General features: G+C 39.7%; 1 protein-coding gene across 5 annotated transcripts in view; it reads left to right on the forward strand.

The window, feature by feature from the left end:
• Positions 1 to 16,413, forward strand: part of MADD (MAP kinase activating death domain) — a 68,840-nt gene that overhangs the window by 8,106 nt on the left and 44,321 nt on the right. For 4 of the 5 annotated variants that reach the window (XM_053944395.1, XM_053944396.1, XM_053944397.1 and 1 more), the window contains exons 2-8: positions 5,867 to 6,058; positions 8,581 to 9,195; positions 11,814 to 12,117; positions 12,478 to 12,609; positions 13,844 to 13,957; positions 14,638 to 14,718; positions 15,891 to 15,947. In XM_053944395.1, the coding sequence (XP_053800370.1) occupies positions 5,997 to 6,058; positions 8,581 to 9,195; positions 11,814 to 12,117; positions 12,478 to 12,609; positions 13,844 to 13,957; positions 14,638 to 14,718; positions 15,891 to 15,947 (1,365 nt within the window). In that variant the 5' untranslated portion in view covers positions 5,867 to 5,996. The remainder of the gene's footprint in view (positions 1 to 5,866; positions 6,059 to 8,580; positions 9,196 to 11,813; positions 12,118 to 12,477; positions 12,610 to 13,843; positions 13,958 to 14,637; positions 14,719 to 15,890; positions 15,948 to 16,413) is intronic. The other variant, XM_053944398.1, reaches the window with a different exon arrangement.

Here is a 16,413-nt window from a genome sequence, read left to right on the forward strand (position 1 = left end):
GTATCTGGATAATAGCAATAATGAGCTTTCTAAAATGTTGTATGTTTTAAAGTATAAAACTATTAGCAATGTTTTATATAGTTGCTAAGCAGAGGGAATTAAAAATGGCTCATGTGAAAAGAATACTGCCTGTCTGCTTCTTTAAAAGCTTAGTACAAGCAAAAATAGCATGTGCTATACCAGAGAATGTCTGGCATCATTTGAAACACACTTGGAAGAAGAAGCAACCAAAATTTCAGTGGTAAAGATTCCATAAAGATTATTAAAATGTCTAAAGAAAAAGCTACCATGAACATTTCATACTGGGCTTCAAACCATGTTGTTTCCAGTTTGGCAGTGAGTTAAATGGAGTTCCTGCCCACACAGGTGAGGCTGGCTGGTCCTGAGGTGCTCACACCCATTTCTCATAGCTTAGCAGATAGGTCAAGGTGTGTGATGTGAGAAAAAGAAATATAAATCAACCCAAAAGTGGGCATTGAAACTCCTGGCCCTATTTGTGTTCGTTTCAGCTTTCAGTTTAGTATGATTGGTGAGCCTTGAGTTCATAGAAAACAATGCACTAGGGTCAGGCATAGTGGCTATTAGAGCTGAACTCAGTACAGACTGTCTTGGCTGAGATAAATAGGAATTCATGATGTTCCAAGGAAAGTAAAAATTTAGTTCTTTTTGGGCATTACTGGAAATTTGGTTTTTCACAAGGTGAAATTCCAGTGAACTGTAATTTATGTGGTTTCTGTCCTGTAATTTGTTCTATCTCCTTCACAATTTCCTCTTTGTTCTCTTACAAATGAATGTCCCATGTATGCTCTTTATTAGGTCAGTGTGCAAATTGAATTGTATGATGCTGATGTATATTCTAAAGGTATCCATGCACTGGTGAACTGTGCAGCATGATCCTTTTACCAGGTAAAAGCTGGAGATAATGAAAGGAGAAGCATTTCTGGTCCCATCTTAAAGCATGGAAGAGTTATAAGGAAAGCAGGGCTTAGCACCTTCCTGTTGTAAATTAATCTGGTGTTTTCATACCGTTTTTGCAAGCAGTGATGTAAATACCTGCCAGGCATCATGCAGTTCAGTGTAAGCCTGGTCCATCAAAGCTGGAAGCCTCTGTGTGAGGAAAACAACTGCAGGTGAGTGTAGTGGGTTGACCTTGGCTGGATGCCACTTGTCCACCAAGCCGCTCTTATCACACCCCTCCTCAGCAGGACAGGAGGAGGAAAATAAGATGGAAAAAACCTTGTGGGTCGAAGTAAAGGCAGTTTAATAAAGCAAAGATTGTATTCATGGAAGCAAAGAAGCCCAAGAGATTTTATTATCTACTTCCCAGAAGCAAGTGCTATCCAACCATTTCCTGGGAATCAGAGCTTCAGTAGGCTTAGTGGTTGCTCCAGATTATAAATGTTTTAAATAATGGATTCTCTGCCTTTCTCCTCCTCTCTCTTAGGTTTTTTTTCTGAGCAGATGTTATATGGAATATCCTTCTGGTCAGTTTGGGTCAGCAGTCCTGGCTATGTTCCCTCCCAAGACTTTGCATACTCCCAGCACTGTTGGGGGGAAGATGTTGGAGAGGCAGCCTTGATGCTGTGCCAGCACTGCTCAGCAGTAGCCAAAACACAGATTTGTTATCAGCCAGTTACCAGTACACAGCACATCACTGGGTGGGCTGCTGGGGGAAAATGACCTCCATCTCAGCCAGACCCCATACAGTGACACTAGTTGTGTTAACAGTTTGTTATTCTTAGACTAAATTGCTTTGTTCCTCTAGATTTGTGTCTTGAATGAGAAGACTCTTAACAAAGATTGAGGGCTCCAAGCGATAGATGAAATAGGACAACTGCACAACTCATTAGTCCCAACTCAACTTGGGATTAATGCAGGGCATGGCTCTGACACAGATGACTCTAAATGATGATAGAAAACAGATGATAGAAAATCTGCTGTGGTTCTTTCATGCTGCTCTATCCATCATGTGCTGTGGTGCTTTTCATGAGTGTGTGTGTTTGTTTATATAGACTTTTATTTCTGGGAGGACTTTAAATTGCAGACTATCATGCAGATTGTCCTCTAAGAAGTTGTGCTACAACCTAAAATGTGGGTGTTTGGGGAATTTTGAAATACAGAGTAATGCCAATAATAGAAGTGTTTGTTGTTTTGAACACTTTTTTCATGTCTCAAGTTACTGGTAAGCTGTGGTTTTGTGCTGGTTCTTGCCTTTTGTCTTTATGCCTAGGCTACAATGGCAACTTTTACTTGTGAGTATTGCTGACAGCTGCTACAGTGTGTGGGTAGTGTTAGTTCTCACCAACCTGTTCACCATCCATATAAGTGCTTATTGCAATTTTGGTGTTGTCTGAGACATGATCTGTGGTGCAGTATTTTTCTGTGGTAGGCCTTCACTTCTCTATTTTTCTTCTTTTCTAGAGCTGAAGTAATAAGAAGTCTCTTCTCAAATGCTGCTTGGGGCTTCAGCCTTCAAAGGGCTGGTTCCAATATGTTTGCAAAGAGAAAAGACACTGCACAATACCTTTTCAGAGAAAGCAACCTAAAATTAAAGCAGTTTGAGAGAGAGAAGAGGCTTTGACATTGATATGTGAAAACTTGTACCATCTCAGAGTCAAGATAATCTCTTGGCTCAGATCCAAATACCAACATGAAAGAGGAAAAATTGAAGTATCTCTTGGTTGTTTGATCTATTTCTGTCCTAATGTATTTAATCTCTATAATCTAGGAAGTATTGGAAGGATGATAGGAAATCTCTTTGAAACTACTTTACCTCTGTATTGCCTACAGAGGTGCTGTCTGTAGTTCTGTGATCATGGTGTGTTCAGTCAAGTCTTCTAGGTTCCCTTAAATGTTTTCTCCTACCTTTTCTTTGTGTTTGCACAAGCATTTGTGGGGCCACTTGGTGAACTAGGTAAAAAAAAATAACCTTGTAAAAACAAAAGCGGCAAGGGAGAAGAAGGGAGGGTGTTAGGTTTAGTCCGTATCAATTCCACAGTCTGTTTTGCCCTGTAGCTGCACGAAGTCTTCTGCCAGCACAGGGAATGGAACGATAGTGGCCTGAAAGCAAGCTTTTGGCAGATAGGGAGGGGGAGGCAGGACTGGGATGCCTGTTTGTGTTGCCTTATACACATCATCAACTGTGGTGTCTGATTCCAAGCAGGAGTAGGAAGATGAGTTCCAACAAAAGCTGGTGCAATACTCTTCTAAGTGCTGTCATCAGCCATTGCTAGATCTCTAAAGAAGGCAGAGATTGAATAGAGGAAGGCAAAAAACCTACACTTGGTTCTAATTCTTCTACCTCTTGCTCCAATCCAACAATAAATTATTTTCCCTAAAAGAGCCTTTGTCCTCTTATGTCTGACTGTAACTGTTGTGTTGTTAAGTATAGTAAATCAATAAGGGTGGCTCTGGAAGCCCTGGCACAAAGTCTACATCAGTCTGGTCTCCCTTGTACTTGTGTTGCAATAGAAAGCAGAAATCATGGAAAGTGCTCAGATTTCTTTTTTTAAACTGACAGAATCTTCAGTGTCTGATGGCAGTGGGATGTAGTTTCAGCCATTCCAGGGACATTGTAAGGCCTGCATATGTTCCTTGTACTTGTCTGCTCAGATATTCTTGAAATTTCATGGTTTCTAAGACCTTCATAATGCATACCTTGTTAACTCCTTTGCAGAGCTGTGTAAGGAATTGCAGTCATAAGACAAACAGTGTATTTTCTCCACCTTCACTGAGAGGTTGGGTAGCCTCTGTTTTTGAGGAAAAACATCTTTGGTTACCACTAAGTAGCAGGATTTCCTTGAAGTCGTACTTCTAGGTTGCATTGCAACGGCTTCTTGCTATGCCCCTGTCTGTGACTGAGCAGTTTGCTCTTTAAAGAGATCTGGGGAAAGCCATTTGGAAAGAAAACAGATAAAGTTGTTCTTCAAAATGAAGACAAAAAGGACCACTTGATATCCCAACTTCATCTTGTTCCTCTTCAGTTTTTCTGTGCCAAGATATTTGCAGAATATCAAGGATCAAGAGCTTTTCCAGGACAGATTCTACAATGTTTTCAATAATGTCATTAAAATGTAGAAACAGAAACTTTGCTTCCTGTGTCTGTATTTTCTCTGTTGTTTAGAGAAGATCATTTACAACAATATTACTGCTCAGAGAAGATAATTCATACTGATGTTACATAGGACTTTACAGCGATTATAGTTGAGGATCTACTAAAAATATGCTCCAGTTTCACAAAATGTGGGATTTTTTATGTGCAAGGCTTGAAGTTTCTTTCAGTTTATTATTCCTTTAATAGTACTTACTGACTAGTATGCTTTTTCTTTTTTGTAAATTGCATATGTGCTTTTTTGTTCTTACTATTGTAATGTTTTTGTGTTCTTACTGCTGTTTGGAAGGCTAATGAATAAAATTTCCCTGCTGTGTTCTTGCAGTGTGAAGGACTGGGGAAAAAAACAGATATATTGCTGGACTCTGAGATGTGACAGTTACAGTGCTTACAAATTAATGAGAGAAACATAATGAAAATTACCTGATTTTGCTGAGATTTACAGGTTGTTAGTAAAAATGTTAGACTTTTATACAAATAAAATCTAAACGTTTATGCTGCAGAACTGAAAGATTTTAGTACAGTAATAATAATTCTGTGACGGCCTTAGGGTGTAAACATGAACTGAAATGGAAGCCTTATTCTGAATATACCCCAGAAAGCAATATTTTTTTTTTTTTATATAAAATAACTCTTATTAAAAAATCATTGGAATGCTCAGTAAAATTCTAGCATACTCTGAGCATCTCTAATTTTTAGAGTTTCTGAGACCTTTAAATTTCAGGAAGTTTCTGTTTTCAGGTTGGTTTCAAACACTGTAGCAAACACTGTAATGTGGAACTGTATTCCTTTTTTAAAACTTTATTTTTGTCCCTGTTGTTTAATGAATTCTGTGAACTATGAATGATGGGATTGGAAAGAATTATTTTCTGGGTATAATCTCAGTATAATCTCAGTTTTACCAAGAGGATCTTTCTATCATAAAGCATTCAGAGAAATTAGCTGCAGGAGGCATGGGTATCAAGAATAAGGAGTGACGTTAAACAAGATAAATGGAACTGAATGAAATAAGTGAAAAAACCCAGTATGCTTTACAAGATGCACTTTTGCTATTGCAAACTGCAATTCTGTAGAAATGCAGTTCTGTATCTTCACAGAAAAAGTGTTAGAGATCACAGTCTTTGGGAATTGTGGAGATCATTCCTGCTGACAGCCATTTGCAGGTTTGGGATGGTGGGATGCATATTTTCAAATTGAATTTCTGGTGTTACCCCTTCTTTAGTTGTTCTGTTTATCACACAGCTAAAGTTCAGGTTGTGTTGTTTTTCCTTCAGTCTTGCCAGTTGAAGCTCCCTTCCCAAGCACTCTCAAGATCTTATGGATTTGCCTAAGCAGCACACAAACCATTTAATGAGTAGCTCTGTGCCAGTGGTAGGCAGCTTTGTTTGTCTGTATTCTCCCTTAGAACAGAATCATAGAATCATTTACATTGGAAAAGACCTCGAAGATTGTTGGAATTTCAGGTGAATTGGTTGAATTCTTTCTTCAACCAAAGAATTAATGGTTGAAGTCGAGATGATTGACTCCAACCATTAATTCTTGAGATGCTCTTGTATTTTTTTGTGTGCTTTTCACCTCTCTGCTTTTGTGGGCATATGGCCGTGTTTTTATACTCATGAAGATAGAGATTGTGGATGACCATGACTGCACCAAACGTTGAGGCTTTTTGAGAACATAATTAAGGTCATTAAGTTGCTTGTATGTATTGGATGTTCCTGGTTGTGCTTTTGACACTCTTGCTTTTCTTGGTTCTAGATTGGACTTGGCAGATAGTTCCAAGCAGATTCTGTTCCCCAAGGCAGTGACCACGGCTGATGGGATAACTGACCACTGGATCAATGAACAGGAATTCCTTGAGATGACATAGGGAGGGGCATCAAGGACAATGGTGCAAAAAAAGAAAATCTGCTCTCGGCTACTTGACTATCTTGTGATCATTGGAGCCAGGTAATGCAAAACAGTCTCAGCAGAGCTTTTGCTTGGGCAGCAGCGTGGGGGTAAATAGCCTTGCATCCACTGATGAAGCCTTCCTGATGCTCCAGAAGTGCTGTCTGAAATGTGTGCAGAATGCTCCCCTAAGGGGAGCACTTACTTGAGCCAGGGCACTTCTTGAAAAATACTGGTGTGGTCAGAGTTTTTTTAACTTGTGGTCTTTAGACTTCTTTTCAAGGGTCTGCAGAGGGTGACTAAGAAAAGCTAATTTAACTATCACTCTCTGGTAGTCTGTGTGTCTGAACTTTGCTTCTACTGGCATCAGAACAGAGGGATTCACAAATTGAAAACACTGAAAGCTAAATACAAGTAAAATACAAGTTTTCTACTATTTTTATTACTAGTAATGTGCTAGTAGTAGAATAATACTTCTTTTCTAGCTTTTGAAATGTAGTCTGTAAACTCAGTTAAAAAAAAAAATCTGAAACCTGCTTTACTTGGCTGTTTCTCCCTCTAATACTTATTTATCCTCACAGGAATGACATGAATGCTTTCTGGTTTTAAAGTCTTATTAATAGATAAAATGCTATGCATATTTACATAAAGCTCGTATGAAATGCAGGGTTGATGTGTTCTGTTTGTCAAACATATAGGTGCTCAATAAATGTTACTTTTCCTTATTCAAAGTTTATGCAGCAGCTTTCTGCAAGTTCTATGTAATAGGTGTATCCCTAAGTTTGTTTTGTTTTCATTTCTAAATATCAGTGGTTCATGTGCATCAGCCTGTTGCTGTACCTCTTGCTTTCTTTTCAGAATACTTCGAATGCAATATTTAAATAGGCTGAGTGGAGGAAATTACATAATCCTGACTATTAGTTATTTTATTATTGCATTTTACAGACTGACTACTGTAATAGTTTAATAGTTCTTACTTTCTACTGTCTGTAGAAAAACAACCAAATTTTCTATATGTGTGTCACCAACTAGGAAGAGGAGGGAGAAATGTTAGCTGCCTCCTCCAGTGAAGCTTACAGTGTCTGATGTTCTCACTTAGAAATTTGCTACTATCACTTCGGGACTCCTACAGTTCTCTTGCTTCTTGCCAGCCCATGCTGGTTAGACTGCTGCTGCTGTCTTGTTTGGCACTTTGGCAATGCCTATGATGAAAGATGGAGTTGACTGAAACATCCTCTCCTACAAAGCCCTTAGGAGCTCCACCTGGCCTTTACTGTTGCATCTTGTTATCCACTGTGCACAAATAGCAATACCTTTTGGAACTGTTGAGTTCAAATTTTCTCAGTGTCTGAGAAAACTCTGTCCTTGTAGCTAAAGTTACAGCAAAGGCATGAAGTGGTGATACATGCACTCATACTTTGTTGATGTAATTTTTTGGACCATTTCTTGCCAAATAGACTCTCTAAGTAGTACCAGCATTATTTGACATTTCTTTTTCAGCAAATGATCCATTAGTTGTGTCCATTAACATATAAAAGCATTTTAGTGTTTCTCTTTTTCATACAGTATATCAGTATCTAACTTTACAGGCAGTATAAATCTTGTTACCAGTTTTGTTATGAAAGCATTTTCACTTGTTTTAAATAAAATATTAGTTTGGAAGAATTAGTCAGCAGAGCTATTTACACCAGTGATTTTCTCTTGTAAATTGTGAACATTCTATTACTACTTGTTTGAATTTTTTCACATCTCTTATATGAGAAAAGCAAGTGTAATTTGTATTTTGAAATAGGCAAAAGCATAATATCTTGAAAGAATCTAGTGGAAAATTAGGAAACAACAGTATTGCCTTTCTGTCTCCTTTTTCTATAGTGATTTGTGGTCCAAAGATTAGTGAGTCACAGTGGTAAATAGCTGTGCATGTTATCATACAGTTTTCATATAAATTACAGTTTAAATCCCAATCTGAAAATAAAACACATATGTTTGTGTGGTTGCTAGAACTTTTTAATGAAAGTGTTTTTAGGATGAGGTCCATATCCCCCCACTGTTCATCAGAGTTCTTTCCTTATAAATTCTTGCTTTCCCAGTTAGGAATTGATACTGGATTTCTCATTTAATTTTTCATCTTGTTCATAAATGGCTGAAATCTAGGAGCTTTTCCTCTGACTGTGTATTTGGAGAGGGACAATGTGTTTCATACTAAAGTGTTCCCCAGAGACTTGTGCAGTTAAATTAATTTTGAAAGTCAAAGTCAGAGCAACATGACAATACAGTGTTCTCCTGGGAACAATAGACCTGGAAAGCCTTTTCTTAATCAGATCTGAACAGGCTCCTTGCTAATGATTGTATAGACTTAGACTTCTTTACTGAACCTTTCTGCCTTGTGCTAATGAGTGAGCTTTGTGACTAGTGGCTGAGAAGCTGCACTTTCCCTGGATAGTAGGGAAGAGAGGAGACAAAGATGAAGCTGAGTCCACAGGCTCCTGACACATTAGCAGGAAGTTCCCAAAAATATTTATTATGTTTATATTTAGTTCTATTTAGCTATGTATGGGTTTTTTTGTTTGCTTCTTTTGTAGGCACCCAAGCAGCGACAGTGTTGCTCAGACTCCTGAACTGCTGCGGCGTTACCCTCTGGAAGACCACGCAGACTTTCCTCTCCCACCTGATGTTGTGTTTTTCTGCCAGCCAGAAGGATGCCTGAGTGTGCGGCAAAAGCGCATGAGCTTCCGTGATGACACTTCCTTCGTGTTCACCCTCACAGACAAGGACACAGGGGTCACTCGCTATGGAATCTGCGTCAACTTCTACCGCTCCTTCCAGAAGCGAGTACCCAAGGAGAAGGGAGAAGGCACCGGGGGACATCGAGCTCGAGAGGGACAGAAGATCCCTAAATCTGGGGATGCATCAGCACCCCAGGAGGAAGTGGGCATGGAGAGTTCAGAGAGCGGTTCTTCACTGCAGGCTCCCAGTGCAGAGTCTACCCCTGACGTGAACCGATCCCCGCGCAGCAAGCGCCTGGCCAAAGGCAGCCATCGCTCCCGGAACAGCACTCTCACTTCTCTCTGCATCCTTAGTCATTATCCCTTCTTTTCCACCTTCCGTGAGTGTCTGTACACCCTCAAGAGACTTGTGGACTGCTGTAGTGAGAGACTGTTGGGCAAGAAGTTGGGGATTCCACGTGGGGTGCAGAGGTATGTTGAGAGGGAAGAACTTTTTCCTCCTACTGTTTGTGTTCAGTGCTGCAATTTATTTGCATGGTAAATTGTGGCTGCAGATGTGGTTGCAGAAGCAGCCAAACACCAAGAGTTGGCCTTTTTCACTATTTTAACCCAGGTTCACAGTAGGAAAAGGAAATTTTTTATAACAATTCCTTTAAAACTCCTCTCTCTGATTCTGTAATCTGGTATGATTTTCATTTTTAATGCACGTAAGGAGGCACTACCCTTCTGACTACTGAAGCTGAGTGCTCATGCTGTTACTGTTGCTTTGGCATTTAAACTCTGTGGCAGTATATGTCAGGACTGATTCTCTGGGAAATTAGAAGCAGCCAAGAAATAGCCAAGAGAGAAATTTCTACTTGGGGCAGGAGGGAAATGATGAAAATGTGCTTAACAAGCTTATGAAACAGTCTGAACTTCAGCGTGGGAGAGAAAAGACTAGAGAAGCAGGATCAGCTGAAATAGGTCAAAGTACAGTATTTGAAGGAGTGTGGGAGGAGAGGTAGAAAACAAAGTAGTTGTCTAGGAAACATAGGAATGGTTGTTGGTAACAGCAAATTGACAGGAACTTGGTGTATACTTAATATAATGTAGGAATCTTAATGTATCTGCTGTTGTAGTGTTGAGCATGTAGCAGAAGCCATTGCACTGTAGGGTATGGAAGGACCAATGTCTTTATGCATTTCAGTCAAGGATGTGTGTCTGTGCTACTGTGCCTGACACCTTCCTTCCAGGATGGTGTTTTCCTTTCCAATGTGCTAACTGAATAGAAAAAATATGAAATGAATCTTTGGAGAAGCAGGGGATTATCTCAACAGTTTGAGGGACTGGACTGTGAGATAGTACATAATGTGAGTTAAGTAGCTTGGTACACTCCAAATTAGACTTGTCAAAACCAAAAAATGTCAGGATTATAATTATTATAATTTTTATCTTTATAAGCTCTTTATGTTTTGCATGAAATTGAAAATGTATCCTATTCATAGAGCAGTGGCCTACTTCTTGGGCTACTGCCCTGGAATAGTTCTAGGAGACTGTTCTGGGCTAGTATGACTGCTTTTTGCATCAGCAGATCTATGACTTGAATCCACTGATGGAGAATAAATTATTTTGTCAGAGCAAAACTTCTCCCCCCAGTGGAAGTATGTGTTAAGGAATGTTATTTTGTCACTTGGTTTAGCCTGATAATTACTGAGGAAAAATACTCCACTGAATTTCATGATTTTCCTCAATTTGGTGTTTGAATGACATGTGGTATTTGAAAAATTTGCTCTATAGATATAATTCTTAAAGAGAATAATTGAGTGATGGATGAGGATGGCAAAAGAAGGAATGTTGAGCATACATCTCTGGGAAAAGTAAAGCAGCAGGTTTGAATTACCATGGTGTTTTCTTATGAAAAGTAGAATAGTTTTGAAGTGGTGGCAGAATAAAGGTGAAATTGAATCCTTACAGCTGGCAAAAGTGGAGCACACCTCCTAGCAGCCTAATGTCTTATGCATGACAAGTAGCCGAAGGAAGAGTGGAGGATGAGAAGCATCACAGTTCCTGAGAGGTGTATCATGTACTCAGTGTAATCTCAAATTGCCCTTATTTTGAGCCATCCAAATTTCTCTCATTATTCTGTCTTTGTGAAGCCTCCAGTGACATAATCTTTTTTTCCTTTTAGTTATTTCTTTTTGAAGGTATGAACTGTAAGATAGAACCTTCAATTTGAACCCATAGCTTTCTGAGGGATCTATTACAGTAACTCAAGATATTTATCAGGCTGAAGTTATTTGGAGCGTGAATACAGAAGGTTTGCAGCCTTCATTGTGCTACAGGGTAAAGGGCTGAAGTGAACAAGACTCTATGCTTCCCTTGTCAGACCCAGTTTTGAGTTTTGAAGCCCTGAATGCCCTGAGCAGTGCTGTACATGCTTTTTTGCCAGCCTGTCTGTGAGCTGCAGGTTTGCAAATTGCCAGCTTAGGGTGTGGAGAACTTGCTGTTTGTTTTTCTGAGGTACATAAATGCTTTCTACACAGCTTTCAGAGATTTAGCTGAAATAGATCCATTTTCCCATGGGTTATTCACTTCTTAAGAATGATACAGTGCAATTTAGGACAGAATGATGAAGGGTATTTTATCATGCTAAAACATCTGGGAGATCTTGGATGTGGCATATTTTTATTATCTCAGGTTTAATTCCTATTCTTGCAAAGGTGTGTAGACTCCTAGAAGCAGAGTCCTGCAGTCAATCTGCTACAGTTCTGGGTGAGATAGGAGAGTATCCTGTGTTCCCACTGAGTTTCAAGCGTGAGGGTGATGAGAGTTCTTCAGAGATCTGGACCTGACTGAATCCTTTAAACATGTGACTGAAGTCTGAAGAGACATACTTGTGTTGATTCCTGCCACAGAAAGATTTATTCTTCTTCACATTGTGGATTGTGTCAGTAAACTTAATGCCTATCTTCCATTCCTTTGTATGATCAAAAGTTTGTTAGTTGCCTCTTTTAATCCTTGGTGGATCTATCCTTTCTCTGGAAGAACCTTGTGGAATGGCCATCAAGTGAAGTTCTTGGAGTGTTAACCTTGGCGTTCTCCCTGTCCAGGGACACAATGTGGCGGATTTTCACGGGCTCCCTCCTGGTGGAAGAGAAGTCTAGCGCCTTGCTTCACGACTTGCGGGAGATTGAGGCTTGGATATACCGGCTGCTCCGCTCCCCGATGCCCGTTGCTGGGCAGAAGCGGGTGGATGTAGAAGTCTTGCCACACGAGCTGCAGCCAGCTTTGACCTTTGCTCTTCCCGATCCATCCCGTTTCACTTTGGTGGATTTTCCATTACATCTGCCTTTGGAGTTATTGGGAGTGGATGCCTGCCTGCAGGTGCTGACCTGCATCCTTCTGGAGCACAAGGTAAGAAGTACTTATTATTGATCTTTGACAAGTACGTAGGAATTTCTGCCCTCTTCAAAATCAGGGTAGGCTGGATGTGTAGAACAGCTGTCTCTCTGCACTGCCTGGAATGAATTTTGTCTGTGGAGGATGAGGAGAATAAATAGCTCCTTCTGAGGTTCTTGTTTTGAAGAGTTCTGTTCTCACTCAAAAAAACACCATAAACTTGTTTTCAGAAAGATTTATGGAGGATTACCCAGTTCACAGCCATTGAATTTGAGTCTGTGGAGATCACAAAATCTGTGGTCTCCGTATATACCTGAGGGGAGTATTAGAAGTGAATGGTTGCTGCAGTGCTAATGGGAGTTTCTTTGGTTGCAGGTTGTATTGCAGTCCCGAGATTATAATGCACTTTCAATGTCTGTGATGGCCTTTGTGGCCATGATCTACCCACTGGAGTACATGTTCCCAGTGATCCCTCTGCTTCCTACCTGCATGGCCTCTGCAGAACAGGTACATATTTTTCCTTTATTGGTCTTTCACAAAAGATGTTTCTGTGATGTCTAAAACTCATATAGTTGTAGTCCTTTTTTTCATTCACCATCTTCTCAGAGATTGTATCAAAGTCTACCTTGCAAAGAACATTGCTTGAATGTGACTATTTAAATCATAGGTAACACCACTTATGTAGGATATCTTCAGAGCATGCTCAGTGAATAGAATGATTCAAAGCTGTAGTTCACAAACAATGGACTGAACGACCATAGATCAACAATATTATGATTATATTTACCCCCTCCCCCCTCTAAACTGAGTATTGAAGTTTGTGGAGGAGGGTCCAGAATAATATTTAAGGATGCTTGAGGGCTCTTTAATTCAGAGTTCAGAAACTATTGTCTGCAATCTCAGAAATAAGAAGTGTTGTGTAACTTCATTTGGGAGCCTGGGTTTTGCCAATAGTCAGCTCTTTGCAGGAGCTCATTATTCTGCTTGGAAAGATAGAATTCAGACTGTCTTACTACTTCAGTGCTATCCTGCAACTGATGCTGCAGATTTGTTCTTGTGCTGCTCCTTGGAGGTGACCAACAGTTCTAGATTAAAAGAATAAATTAGCCTCCCAAGCCATTGGTCTCAAGCTGCTACGTGCCTAGTTGATTTAAACCTTTTTCCTCTGCTCATTCCCTTGCCAGAAGCAACCTGAATTTCCCCATAAGTTTTCCACATACATCTGAAAAAATGTATCTATCTTGTACTTCTTAGAGATGTTGTTATTTTGAAACCAAATTGCCACTACAAGCATAAGGGTAAAGTCCTTGTATGTGCCTATTTACAATGGCACAGGCTCAGTTTGAGCTGAGGATGTATTCATCCATGACTTCCTACTTTTCAACTTAGGCTCTTACTCTGAACTTTTTTTTTTGTTTTGGACCATGATAGACATGGCAAGCTGTTTCCAAAGAGCTATGTAGCCATATAAATTATGTCCTGGATGGGAATGGGACATGTAACATGAGAGATGGAAATGTATTTTCTACTAGATGAAAATTGAGGCTTTCTGAACAGGAGCTTTTTTTTTTTTTTTTTTTTTATGCTTTCATTGTATGGTATTAATTACTTATTTATCAATGCATTTTATGTTGTCTACTCTGCTATAAACATACTGCAGTCAATAAATAAATATTTGGGAAGAACATGGTGATATCAAATGCAGATTTTGTCCTTAGTAAAGTCTGTCTTTCTCTCTCAGTTGCTTCTAGCCCCTACACCTTATATAATTGGTGTTCCAGCAAGTTTCTTCCTTTACAAACTGGATTTTAAAATGCCTGATGATGTATGGCTTATTGACCTGGATACCAACAGGGTAAGTGGCATCCATAAGAACTTGTGGCTTTGTTTCCAGGAACTGTGTACTGTCACCAGTGTACCCACTGAGAGTTTAATAAGGCCTGGCCTCAGTCTGTCTTTGTCACTCCCATCTTAAACTTTAGATTCCATTCCTTGTTGTGTCTCAAAGTCCCCATGTCTTTTGCATTAGGCATCCTTTTTCAGTTAATTGATCTGGCTATATCATTAGAAGGTAAATTCTCAAGCAAATGATAGAACTTTCTTCTTGACTAATTGTCAGACTGGCTTATAGCCCTACCTAAGAAACCCAGTCTGTTAAGAACCTTCCCACAGGTTGTCATGATTCAAATGGGGCTATGTATCTCACTTTCTAGAAGGGTATGAGCAAAGCTAATTCAAGGAAAATGTGAATAACATCATCAACTTGATGGAAAGTATGGATTGATTCAAACTTCTCATTTTTGTGGTAAATTATAAAGTAACTCCACTGTTTATTATATTGTAAACAATAACAACATCAAAGAACTGAAGAGCAGATGTCTGTGTCTGAGACTGTGGGTTTTGTTTTTTTTTTTTTTTTCCTTATTTTACCTTTGTGTCTTTTATTCCTCGGTGTCTGGAGTGTTGGAGATATGGGGATTCTGTTTTGGAGCTACAGCTGGGGAATTTTTAGTCTGTTGTTGTGCTTAATTCCAGGTGATTGTTCCCACAAATGCAGAATCTTTGCCAGCACTGCCAGAACCAGAAGCTTCAGAGCTAAAAAAGCATCTGAAACAGGTAATATGCACTTTGGGGAAAGGACTCAGATTCAGCAGAATGTAGCATGTGTAGTGTTGCCCAGCTCCTCTGCTGGAGTGGATAAGAATGCAAGTCAGTGAATGTAAAGCTGAAATGTCCCTGTACACAACAGGTGGTTTCTTATTTTTACTGTTGTTTGAGGCTAACTTGTTTCCAGTCGATACAGAAAGTTCCAGATTCCTCCTTTATGTTTGCCATGTGGGCTTTAAACTCTGACTTGATCCATCAAGCTATGATCATCTTTGTTTCCCCTCCATTCACAGATCTGTGTGTGAAGTGTCAGTCTCTCCTCTCAGGTCCTGCTAAGCCATTAATCAGCTTGGGTCATCCTGGCTGATCGTGTCAAGCAGGTTTTATCTCTTTATTTCTGTTTTCCTTATGCACGCTGCATGCAGTATCTAAAGGTAAAGTGTGTTACTAATGTGATGAGGTTTGCTCTTTCTCTTTCCTCATAGACCAGGAGAGCAAAGCGTGTAACCTCTCTGATATCCCAGTACCTGCTGTCAGCACAGATGGAAGTGATGTTTTGCCTGGAGTTTTGTTAGATCAACCTTCCCCTCACTGCTGCCTCACCCCCTTGCAATTTCAGGCAGGCACCATTTAGCAGAACTTTCTCACTAGTGCAAATGCAAACTCAAGTATCAGAAGAACAAATAGCAATTTTTTTGAAGACACGTTTAAAATTCTCAGAGTGTTCACCCAAATTCAGCTTACATCCCCTGTGTATTCCTATGGACATTGTCATTAAGGGTTTGCCATTGGCAAAGGAGTGATGCTGGTACAAAGCAGACAAATTGTGGCCCACATTATTAAGGTTAACACTTCTGTGTGCCTTTGATTTTTTGAGTCAATAAATGAATTTCAGGATATCTGCTTTTAAACTGCTGCAGAAAGTTCTTAGCTGCATCATTAAGGACAACAGGATTGCCAGTTTCCAAAGTGGCCAGATATGAATGTTTGGGGGTGGGGCAGTTATACCTCTTTCCTAAGATGTGTCTATATTGTGGTCCGTTTTGTTTTCCTCTCATTTGTGGTATTTGGTAGTAATAGATATTTTTTTTCCTTCCATCTGTTTCTCTGTGGTCATGTGTTCGTCTTGGCTCTGATGGGCTGCTGTGGTGTTATCATATGATCTTCCATCTTGCCTCCAGTGTCTGGTTAGCATGACTGCAATCACTCAGAAACAGCTGCTCACTCCTGACAATAAGGTTCTTTATTTTATTATTTTCCTCTCAATTTTCCATCTTACCCTTTTCCTTTGGATTTTTTTTTTTGTTTGTTTGTTTTGGTTTTATATATATATTTTTTTTTTTAAGAGAAAAGATGAAGCCTCAGTGGGCAAATGGGAAAAATTAGGAAGATTTAGGATAGGTCTGGGTGTCCAGGACTGATTCACCACTTGTGCTGCTCCTTGAAGACTTTATGAGGGTTGAAGAGGTAACTTTATGGACAGATGAAGGCTTCATTCAAAAGCAAAGTGGAGGTTTTCAGGGATACAAGCAGACGTTTGCATAGAGGTGTCTCCACATTTTCCTGCAATATCAAATTACTGGTTGGATAGCCACCTTTAAAGGCAAGTTTCAAGGCCTCTAGTTCCCAAGATGTATTCAAATTACAGATGGAAATAACTCTACAAGCAGTAGAGTTATGCAGTGCCATACTACTAGTGGTCCA

The sequence above is a fragment of the Vidua chalybeata genome, chromosome 6 (assembly GCF_026979565.1).
Source record: "Vidua chalybeata isolate OUT-0048 chromosome 6, bVidCha1 merged haplotype, whole genome shotgun sequence".
Classification (NCBI taxonomy): domain Eukaryota; kingdom Metazoa; phylum Chordata; class Aves; order Passeriformes; family Viduidae; genus Vidua; species Vidua chalybeata.